Genomic DNA, 12,080 nt, shown 5'->3' on the forward strand with positions numbered 1-12,080 from the left:
AATTTCATTACTTGTGATTGGTCTGTTCATATTTCCTATTTCTTCCTGGTTCAGTCTTGGAAGGTTATACCTTTCTAAGAATCTGTCCATTTCCTCTAGGTTGTCCATTTTATTGGCATAGAGTTGCTTGTAGTAGTCTCTTAGGATGCGTTGTATTTCTGCGCTGTGTATTGTAACTTCTCCTTTTTCATTTCTAATTTTATTGATTTGAGTCCTCTCCCTCTTTTTCTTGATGAGTCTGGCTAATGGTTTATTAATTTTGTTTATCTTCTCGAAGAACCAGCTTTTAGTTTTATTAATCTTTGTTATTGTTTTCTTTGTTTCTATTTCATGTATTTCTGCTCTAATCTTTATGATTTCTTTCCTTCTGCTAACTTCGGGTTTTGTTTGTTCTTCTTTCTCTAGTTCCTTTAGGTGCAAGATTAGTTTGTTTATTTGAGATTTTTCTTGTTTCTTGAGGTAGGCTTGTATAGCTATAAAGTTCCCTCTTAAAACTGCTTTTGCTGCATCCCATAGGTTTTGGATCCTCGTGTTTTCATTGTTATTTGTCTCTAGGTATTTTTTAATTTTCTCTTTGATTTCTTCAGTGATCTCTTCTTTATTTAGTAACGTATTGTTTAGCCTCCATGTGCTTGTGTTTTTTACGTTTTTTTCCCCGTAATGCATTTCTAATCTCATAGCATTGTGGTCAGAAAAGATGCTTGGTATGATTTCAATTTTCTTAAATTTACTGAGGCTTGATCTGTGACCCAAGATGTGATCTATCCTGGAGAATGTCCCGTGTGCACTTGAGAAGAAAGTGTACTCTGCTGTTTTTGGATGGAATGTTCTCTAAATATCAATTAAATCTATGTGGTCTATTGTGTCATTTAAAGTTTGTGTTTCCTTATTACTTTCTGTCTGGATGATCTGTCCTTTTAGTGTAAATGAGGTGTTAAAGTCCCTCACTATTATTGCGTTACTGTCAGTTTCCTGTTTTATAGCTGTTAGCATTTGCCTAATGTATTGAGGTGCTCCTATGTTGGGTGCATATATATTTATAATTGTTATATCTTCGTCTTGGATTGATCCCTTGATCATTATGCAGTGTCCTTCCTTATCTCTTGTAACAGTCTTCATTTTAAAGTCTATATTATCTGTTATGAGTATTGCTACTCCCCCTTTATTTTGATTTCCTTTTGCATGGAATATTTTTTTCCATCTCTTCACTTTCATCTGTATCTGTCCCTAGGTCTGAAGTGGGTCTCCTGTAGACAGCATATATATGGGTCTTGTTTTTGTATCCATTCAGCCAGTCTATGTCTTTTGGTTGGAGCATTTAATCCATTCATGTTTAAGGTAATTATCGATATGTATGCTGCTATTACCATTTTCTTAATTGTTTTGTTTTTGTTTTTGCAGGTCCTTTTCTTCCCTTGTGTTTCCTACTTAGAAAAGTTCCTTTAGCATTTGTTGTAGAGCTGGTTTGGTGGTGCTGAATTCTCGTAGCTTTTGCTTGTCTGTAAAGCTTTTGATTTCTCCATCAAAGCTGAATGAGATCCTTGCCGAGTAGAGTAATCTTGGTTGTAGGTTCTTCCCTTTCATCACTTTTAAGTATATCATGCCACTCCCTTCTGTCTTGTAGAGTGTCTGCTGAGAAATCAGCTGTTAACCTTATGGGAGTTCACTTGTATGTTATTTGTCATCTTTCCTTGTTGCTTTCAGTAATCTTTCTTTGTCTTTAATTTTTGCCAATTTGATTACTTTTGATTACTATGTGTCTTGTTGTGTTTCTGTTTGGGTTTATCCTGTATGGGATTCTCTGCATTTCCTGGACTTGGGTGGCAATTTCCTTTCCCATGTTAGGGAAGTTTTCAACTACAATCGCTTCAAATATTTTCTCGGGTTCTTTCTCTCTCTCTTCTCCTTCTGGGACCCCTATAATGCCAATGTTGTTGCGTTTAATGTTGTCCCAGAGGTCTCTTAGGCTGTCTTCATTTCTTTTCATTCTTTTTTTCTTTATTCTGCTCCGCAGCAGTGAATTCCACCATTCTGTCTTCCAGGTCACTTATCTGTTTTTCTGTCTCAGTTATTCTGCTATTGATTCCTTCTAGTGTATTTTTCATTTCAGTTATTGTATTGTTCATTTTTTTTCTTTGTTCTTTAATTCTTCTAGGTCTTTGTTAAACATTTCTTGCATCTTCTCTATCTTTGCCTCCATTCTTTTTCCGAGGTCCTAGATCATCTTCATTATCATTATTCTGAATTCCTTTTCGGGAAGGTTGCCTATCTCCACTTCCTTTAGTTGTTTTTCTGGGGTTTTATCTTGTTCCTTCATCTGGTACATAGCACTCTGCCTTTTCATCTTGTCTATCTTTCTGTGAATGTGGTTTTTGTTCCACAGGCTGCAGGATTATAGTACTTCTTGCTTCTGTTATCTGCCCTCTGGTGGATGAGGCTATCTAAGAGGTTTGTGTAAATTTCCTGATGGGAGGGACTGGTGGTGGGTTGAGCTGACAGTTGCTCTGGTGGGTAGAGCTCAGTAAAACTTTAATCTGCTTAACTGTTGATGGGTGGGGCTGGGTTCCCTCCCTGTTTGTTGTTTGGCCTGAGGCAACCAACACTGGAGACTACCTGGGCTCTTTGGTGAGGCTAATGACAGACTCTGGGAAGGCTCAGGCCAAGAAGTACTTCCCAGAACTTCTGCTGTCAGTGTCCTTTTCCCCAAGGTTGGCCACAGCCACACCCCGCCTCTGCAGGAGACCCTCCAACACTACTAGGTAGGTCTGGCTATGTCTCCCCTGGGGTCACTGCTCGTTCCCCTGGGTCCCGATGCTCACACTACTTTGTGTGTGCCCTCCAAGAGTGGAGTCTCTGTTTCCCCCAGTACTGTCGCTGTCCTGCAATCAAATCCCACTAGCCTTCAAAGTCTGATTCTCTAGGAATTCCTCCTCCCATTGCTGGACCCCCAGGTTGGGAAGCCTGACGTGGGGCTCAGAACCTTCACTCCAGTGGGTGGACTTCTGTGGTATAAGTGTTCTCCAGTCTGTGAGTCACCCACCCAGCAGTTATGGGATTTGATTTTACTGTGATTGCGCCTCACCTACTGTCTCATTGTGGCTTCTCCTTTGTCTTTGGATGTGGGGTATCTTTTTTGGTAAGTTCCAGTGTCTTCCTGTCGATGATTGCCCAGCAGCTAGTTGTGATTCTGGTGTTCTTACAAGAGGGAGTGAGAGCATGTCCTTCTACTCTGCCATCTTGGTTTGTCTCCTCATGTTAGCTTTAAAACTAACAGCATTGTACTGCTGTCTCATGTTTAACTGTGGATTAAGGAATCACCTTTTGTGTTGCACAAATATTAACCTGACTATTTTCTACCTTTAATCTTGTCAGTTTGTCTTTGGTGACTGTTTGACATATTTTGCATAGAATAGCCCCTGAAATCTCCTGGTATCATCCAAAGTATTATTAAATCTGCTCATTTTGGTATTATGGAATCTTAGAGCACACTGTCAACTCTATAATAAATATTACTGATAAAGCACAGTAAGAAAACTATGAATAAGTATGGAACATATCCTTATTAAGATACAAGGTATACACTTACAGAACATCAATTCGTAAATTCTTGGAAGATGGTATTACATGACTCTTGAAGTTGGATGGCTTTACTAAATTAACCTACAAGCAAAAGGTAAGTTCCTTCCTATAAAATATACTTGTTCTTAATTATAAGAAAATCAAAACAAAAAGTTCTTGCCCTCTAAAAAAACATTCTTACGTTAATCCCAACTATATATAAGTCCACATCCTAGTAATGTACAGGGACTTGGGTATATCCATTTTAGGCCAAATCATTTCAATATACAAATACAAATCAATAGAAATTACATTTCAAAACTAACATAGAGACAATGGATCATTACTTCAATTTCTAGCACCCATCTATGTGGTAGACACAGAGAACCATGAATGCTCACATGCCTCAATGTGTTTGTCAACACAAACAGTAATTTTTTTTAAAAGAATGTTAATATTTTTCTCTATATACCAATGTAAATGATGATGGAAAAATTGTATGTGTTGCACTATTTATACATATTCTTTTCCTCTTATTTTCAGTCTCTTTATCTTTTTAATTTACATTTCCCTTTCTGCTTCCTTTCTAATTATTTTTTCATTATATTGACCTCTGGTACTCTAGTTTGATATTCATTTCTAACTAAGTAAAAATATTGCTAATTGAGACCCCACTTACTCAGAATTTTTGATAAATCAGACACAGCGTGTAGTTTTCCTGCTTTATCTATTCAAATTGAGTGAATTATATGAAACCATAATGACACAGGTATAAATAAACACAGCATCAGCTTTAAGTTGTTTAAAGTTTAATAGAATTAATAAGATATACATATAAGTAAAAAAGTCTAAATAAGGGGGTGTTGGATAAGTTTCATAAAAATGGTAAATGGGGAGACTGCAACCAGCTTTGTAGTCTGTTCCAAAAGAAATACAAAACTATAAGAAAATTCCCTGTCCTTAAAACATTAAAATCTTCTTGAAAATATAAGACATAAAATGATATATAAATCATGACAATAATTACATTATCAAAAAATTGTAATGATAAGAATAGTAATAGTAAAAATAACAATATAGTAATAATTATCGTTATTGAAATGAATGTTTTTATATGCTAGGTATTTACATATCTTACAATGCTTAACCTTTACAACAATTTTTATTTCAGATATGAGGAACATTATACCTAGCCAACCTTAAGTTATTTGTTTAAGACTTACAATAAGTAACAAAACTTAAATTTGAAAGCTTGTCTGATTCACAAGTGTTTATTATCAAACTTCTGTTACATTACTTTCAAAAATGAGCTCAAAAAATTATATAAAAGTTTGAATGTGGCTGAAATAGTCCTGAAAGAATTCACAGATGGGTTATGCTATGTCTTGAACTCTGAAGAAGGAGGTATCTTTTAGGAAAGAAAAGAAAGTGGGAGGATATTTTGGGTGATCAAGCATTAATAAGAGGAATGAGAAGTGTTTTTAATATTCTATTTACTTACACAATTAAACACTGTTTAAGCTTTTTACTAATTCACGATAGGCTTGCTCCGTGGTGAAGCTTTTTGTGGGCAATGTTAATAGTGAGAGAAACAAACAGCTGGACTTTTATTTTCTTAAACTGGCATGTCTGAATTTGAACCAAACTGAGTTGGATATTAAACAGTCATTAGAAAAATACCATAAATCTTTGTGGACTTGGAGAAGAGACTAAACTTAATGATCTCTCCACGTGTTTTAGTGATAGACTGTCACCATATTTTATTGGGTCAAAATCACAAATTTAACTGAGTATTGGTCACTTTTGACATAAGTGCTTTCCCTATAAAAAGGAAAAGAAAAACATTTTCTTACCTTGTATTACATGCGAGTTGTCTTTCAAGAAGAAGTTATACAGGTATTTGGGGATAAAAGCAGACATACAGGCATAAGCCAAGGCTAAGAAAGAGTAAGGTAAATATAACAAATTAGTTAATGAGGTAAAAGATCAGCAGTCATTCACTCACTTAGCACACATTCCTTGAATCTATTTTTAAACAAGAGTTATGTTAATAATTGATGGTAGCACAAAATTAAAGGGGAAAAACCCTGTACCATCTAAAACAGAAAATATTTTGGACAACAGAAGATAACCACCTTAGAAACTTTTCAGTTTCAAACTACTGCAGCAGCAAAAAAAAAAAAAAAACCACCCCAGAAAACAAACAAAAAACCCAAAAAACAAAAAAAAAAAACAACAAACAAAAAAGCAAACTACTGCAGCAATCATTATCCTACAAGAATAAAAACCTGTTTTATCAGAACTTTATGCATTTTTAAAATCTCTAAACATAATCATTATTAATGAGCTATATAAACCTCAAGATTGCTCATTTTTGTTGATGCAAAGAGCCTGAAAACTTTGGATTTAGAAACACTAGCAATAAATTGTTCTTTCAAACACAGATCCCTTACTATTTTTGGATCAGTATGTGTGATAGTGAGCTATGCTTAACTAAACGCAACAAAACCTAGTCTAAAGACTAATATCAGAGAACAGGCATTTAGAAAAGTATTCAAATAGTGAAATTTTAGTTCTCTGGGATTATGCTATCGCTACTCAAATTCCAGAAATCTATGCAAATTCTGATATGAAATAGAATTTGAAGAAATGGAGATTCTGAGATTGAGGCTTCTACGGATTCATGCTATATATGGTAACACTCTATATGTGATATCATTAGAGATATTCATAATAAATATTCAAATATTTATTAAAAAACCTACTATAAAAGGCATTATATAAGGGAACAGAAAACAAAAAAAACACCCTTGTCATTTAAAAAAGCCACTAAACAAAAAAAGGGTTACTATATTAGTATATAAATAACTATAATATGAAACATACAGAAGACAAACTTCTGGAAATACGAAGTGCTATATGGATTCAAGAGGGCAAGAAAAGTCTTCATTAAGGATGTAGTGGCTTAAAAAAAAAAAGGAGGTAGTGGTTGAAATAAAAGTCTCTGGAGGATACAGTATCAATATTGTTTTCTTTACAAATTGTTTAGAAAGTATATATAGACTAAAATTAATCTCTAAAAAAGTCAGAATTTTCTCCAAAGTTTTATAAAAATAGTCACCAAAGTAGATGAATGCATTTAGAACAATCCATCAGGTTCTCCCTGAATCTCTAGTCACAGCTGAAAACTCTCCAGTAATAAATTAATCCTTCACATCCTCTAAAATGAGTCTAATAGATTACTTCACAGAAATTTACAATATCTACTAGGAAGAGAGTAAGAACCTTACAATGAAAATAAAAAACTTTCATGTTTGATTAAAATATTTTAAAATAATATGCATAATAATTATTTAAATGATAAATAGGCTTACCTTCATTATTGAAATTTAAATAGAGAAATGGAGCACAAAGTGAGTCAAGACCTGATGGACAGAGGTTGGGGAAAGAATTCAAATAAACTTAATCCAACAGAATTGTAGATATATACCTTATACAGTTCTCTGCATTACTTCTATATAGATTAAGCATTGTAAATATTACCCATTCAGAAAGATATTATGTCATGGGTTATTGTGAGGAGTAACATATGGTGACTGGCACATAGTAAATGTCCAAAATAAACCAACCATTATTATTATCAAGGTTATTATGAGTTGAAGAGAGAAATATAGTAATAGAAAAATGTAAAAATGATAGAAGGCTTGCATACAGTTCCTGACTGTGTGATCTTGGCAATCACTTAACTCCAGACAGGTTTCCTTATCTAGGAGGTGAAAATTTTTCTTACATGTTTCTCTGGGATGACGAAAAAAAATTCTTTAAAAAACTGTAAAGTAAAACATAAATACATGACATATTTCTTTTATTGATAATAATGCTGTTCATACACTGTCATGTTAAAAGAATGTATATAAATTTATCTATAACTGTTAGAACTCTAAAATGAACAGAGCTAGGAAAAATAATAGCTTCATTTTCAGGTTTGGCCAGAAATAGACACAGAATTGAAATATAAGCACTACTACAACAAATTCAAAAAAACTAGGTGGAATGGGTTTCTCATTCATGAATTTATCAATGACCACAAAAATAGTAATGAGGAAAGCTACAAATCAAAGATATGGAGCATTAAAGATATTTTTTAAAAAAGAGAGATAAAAATGAGAAGTTCAGGGTGATATCCTATTCCCCAATTCTCAATAACCACGATAAGCATAAGTTGTAAATCGTTAAATGCCAAGAATATAAACTTGCCTCAAATTATTTATGGTACAAAATTATTATTTGTATAAGTAGTGAAAAATGTATTCACAAAGATTACAATAGCACAAAATATTCTTTATACTTTCCTAATCAACATGACAGCAAGTTGTCTTATTCAATGTCTTGCATTTAAATGATATTCATTAGACATTTAGACAAAGTTAAAAAAAAAAAGTTCTCATATAAACCTCTCAAAAAATGGAGCATAGCTTTAGTATTGACTTTTCTCAAAGCCAAGGATATTTTGATATTTTGTTTTGATTTTAAAAATTGTCAGTCATGCAATATGTTCCTAACACTTCAAAAGTGTCTTAGTAATAGGGAAAAAAAGTTACCTTGCCAATACACAAGATCAGGATGAGACACGACCCAGGCTTTTAATACACGCCTAAATTTTGCATGACCTTCTGGTGATGACAGCAGTTCATCATACTGATGACAACGAGGAATATCCACTTCAATCTGTAAAACAGCCAAACAATAAGGTAAAACTATAATGGACTGATCACCAATAAATCCCAAGATAAGGAAAAGGAGAAATTGTATTATGAAATTCAGAATAGGCAACCTACATAATCGTGGTGTCTGAAGTTTCTGAATTTTATACTAATCCACTGGAAACACCAAAAAGTTGTAAGTATACTTAAACAAGGAAAGCAGACCATTTCTTTTGAAAAGGTATGTATTAATTTAGTTTAAAAAAAACCTTCTTTTACAATCTGGTCTAAATAAAGGACAAATTCTTCAGACAAAAAAGTACATTATTAGGAAAAGTTACTTGGCTTAAACTCCTAAATGAACAGTTCTACCTCATTAATGAGTTAGAGTAGATCTTAAAGAGAGGTAAGAGTTATGCTTCTCTAACACCATATGCATATGATGGCTGCTGAGTATTCATAATGAAAGGAAGAAAGTTCCTCATGCCTTTTAAACATTTAAACATTGGGCAGACTTATCTTAGGTTGTTTAAGAAAATCTAAATCATACTTGTCTATCTGTAGGAATTGGAGTATCTTTATCAATTGCATCATACTTGGCATGAATAGCCCCCTGCAAAAAATAAGAGAAGATATATTACTTTATCATACCCTTAATAAATTATAAATTTAGGAAAAATCTACTTATAAATATCTATCTTTGAAAACACACCCAATTATAGATAGGCACACTCAAACCCTAAGTATACTCCTTAGAAAAATTTTCTAAATCTTTGACAGTCTGTGATGAAAGTCTGAGACAATTTACCATTTTGCTAAGGCAGACATTTGAATTAGACACATTGGAAGACAAATGTGTTGAATGAGTCACGTGGCTAACGACCATGCTTAGCCAATCTCCCAGCCTCCACAGCAACACAAAACACAGCCTTGCTGTTCTCTATTCACTGTTATCTCACGCATAGTAGATTTCATGAAGAAATTTTTTAAAAATTCCAGGGAGGGGAGTAGGGTTCATCCACAAGAAATTTCCCTGTTAAAGTTGGTAATGAAAGCAAAAGTAAAGTGAAACTGTTTAAAGCAGTGGTAGTTCAACACCAGGAAGCAGAAGTTCGGGATGAATTAAAGAGTGGAATATCATGTAGTTATAAAATCATCAAGGGACTAAAGGGATCATTTACATTTTTCAGTTATACCATTACAGAAAGAATAACTGAATAAACCACTTCAAATGTTTGGTCAGTGTCCCACGCATGGAACACTTCTTATTAGTCTGGTTAACCGTAATGGTAGAGAAACAGCCAGGAATTTGGGGTTCAAACTCTGTGCTGTGCCAACTTCTCTGGCACATCTATTTAATGAAAGATTTGGACAACTTGACCTTGGAAGTCCTCTTGAATTTTTTTTTTTTTTTTTGTGGTACACGGGCCCCTCACTGCTGTGGCCTCTCCCGTTGCGGGGCACAGGCTCCGGACGCGCAGGCCCAGCGGCCATGGCTCACGGGCCCAGCCGCTCCGCGGCATGTGGGATCCTCCCGGACCGGGGCACGAACCCGTATCCCCTGCATCGTCAGGCGGACTCTCAACCACTGCGCCACCAGGGAAGCCCAGTCCTCTTGAATTTTAAGCATTATATGGTTCAGCGATTTTAACTATTAACATATGACAGAGCACTAGACATTCTTGTAAAGCAACCAACCAAAGTCAAAGATATTTAGACTCTCATCAAGGGAATCAGGAATGAAGAAAGGAAATCTTTCAACAGAGAGTTAAAAGGATTAAAAATATTTGGGGAAATTCACACACACAAAAATAGGTGATGGACATCCATAAGATATCTATAAGAAAATACATGAAGGCAAAATGACAAAGAAATTACAGAAAATGAAATAATCTGGCAGGATTTGGCCCATTATCATGACTGCTGTTCTCTGATAGCACTGCAAGTCACCCTACTAATTTTGTGACACCTCTCCTTTCCTCACTGCCATAGATAAGGTGTTGTAGAAGATAAAGTAGCTATTTCTCTTAGCAGGATGCTTCTGGTAAGAGAGATGTGCCAAAAGGCACTAAATCATTATGTTAATGATTTCTGACAAGGTTCAAATTAGAGTGGAAGATTTTTCCAAATTTAGACAGCATTAGTTATAAATAGGCAATCCAATTCCAAGATGAATATACTTTATAAGCAGGACTATAGACTTATAAATGATATACATATATTCTTAAAATATCTTGATTTTAAAATTAATAATTTCTGTGAGTCCATTATATACAACATTAAATAGAATATATCTAACAAACCTTCAATTATGTTTTTCTATTCTATCTACTCTTTTCCTCTATTCCGTTCACTTAAAATTGCCAAATATTCTTAATGTTCATATTTTGCTACATAATTTTCTAGCAACTTGAAAAGTACACATTCAGAGAGCACTTTCATTCTTTTTTCCTACCACTATTAATCAGCTTTTACAACCTTCTCTTTTCTTTTTTACCTCAACTCCCAGAAGAGCAGCCCAGGTGAAACCTCTCATAAGAGGAGGAATATCGACTCTTGCTTCTTTCCAGATTTGATTTTTTTTATATGGATAAGCCTACAGATAAAAAAAGATATGAAAAATATCTCAAATTACCAGTGTCATCTTTTTAGTCTAGACAGATCTCAATATACCAGTGAAAAAGTTGAAGGTGAACTGTAATACATTTCTAAGTACCTGAAATTACTTTGATGTTATTAATACATATAAATTAGCAGTGCAATGGTTCCCTATCTTCTGTAAATCTCCTATTACACAATCAAAGAGAGTAGCTGATTCTACTGTTTTTAATCATTCCTCTCTATTATGTGCTCTGGGAGAATTAAGAAAGACTCATGAGAATAATATTACCAGTCTCATATGGGTAAAATAATATATGTAAGGCACTTTGTAAAATATCTGGTGATATAGAAAGTATTAAACAAATATGTTATTATTATGGTTTCTTCTATATCTTTGCATATAAATTTGTCATTTTGTAAATTTGTATGTTAGGAGAGATTTCTAGAAGAGAATTACTAGGATAAAGGGTATGGATGTTGTTAACGCTCTTGATATGTATTTTCAATTGTTCTACAGAATATTTCTAACACCTTACACTTACTCTAAAAGAATGAGAGTTCCAATCTCAAAATACCTTTATTCACTTTGCTAATTCAGTATGCAAGAAAAAGTTATTTTAATTTTTTTTCATTCCTAGTAAGGACACACATTTTGAATTGATTTACTGACTAGCTGTATTCCTGTTGCGTTCTTTATTCATTTCTCTGTTTCGATAATAGTGTTTTTCTTTTGGTTTTTAGGTGTTCATTTACTTATTTGGCTGCATTGGGTCTTAGTTGCGGCATGCAGGGATCCTTCATTGTGGCACATGGGCTTCTCTCTAGTTGTGGTGCATGGGCTCTAGGGCACGTGGGCTCAGCAGTTGCAGCACACGGGCTCCACAGAGCACAGGCTCAGTAGTTGTGGCATGCAGGCTCTCTAGTTGTGGTGCGTGGGCTCTAGAGCGCGCATGCTTAGTTGCCCTGCGGCATGTGGGATCTTAGCTCCTTGACCAGGAATTGAACCCGTGTCCCCTGTATTGGAAGGTGGATTCTTACCCACTGGACCACCAGGGAACTAACTCCTCTTAGGTGTTCTTTAAATAGTACGGATATCAATATTTGTCTAATATGATTTTGCACAGATTTCTGCATCTTGTTTACTTTTTAATTTTATGTACTATGAATAGGTATCATTTTTATAATTAAAGTTAATCAGAAAAGACAGGTCATAAGAAT

General features: G+C 34.4%; 1 protein-coding gene across 3 annotated transcripts in view; it reads right to left on the reverse strand.

The window, feature by feature from the left end:
* The window catches only part of TBCK (TBC1 domain containing kinase), a 228,583-nt gene that overhangs the window by 140,840 nt on the left and 75,663 nt on the right, over positions 1 to 12,080 (reverse strand). For all 3 annotated transcript variants that reach the window (XM_067036443.1, XM_059065826.2, XM_059065825.2), the window contains exons 15-19: positions 10,759 to 10,857; positions 8,812 to 8,874; positions 8,160 to 8,286; positions 6,933 to 6,983; positions 5,412 to 5,495 (exon numbers count right to left, since the gene is read on the reverse strand). In XM_067036443.1, the coding sequence (XP_066892544.1) occupies positions 5,412 to 5,495; positions 6,933 to 6,983; positions 8,160 to 8,286; positions 8,812 to 8,874; positions 10,759 to 10,857 (424 nt within the window). The remainder of the gene's footprint in view (positions 1 to 5,411; positions 5,496 to 6,932; positions 6,984 to 8,159; positions 8,287 to 8,811; positions 8,875 to 10,758; positions 10,858 to 12,080) is intronic.

Source organism: Kogia breviceps, chromosome 6 (genome assembly GCF_026419965.1).
Source record: "Kogia breviceps isolate mKogBre1 chromosome 6, mKogBre1 haplotype 1, whole genome shotgun sequence".
Classification (NCBI taxonomy): domain Eukaryota; kingdom Metazoa; phylum Chordata; class Mammalia; order Artiodactyla; family Physeteridae; genus Kogia; species Kogia breviceps.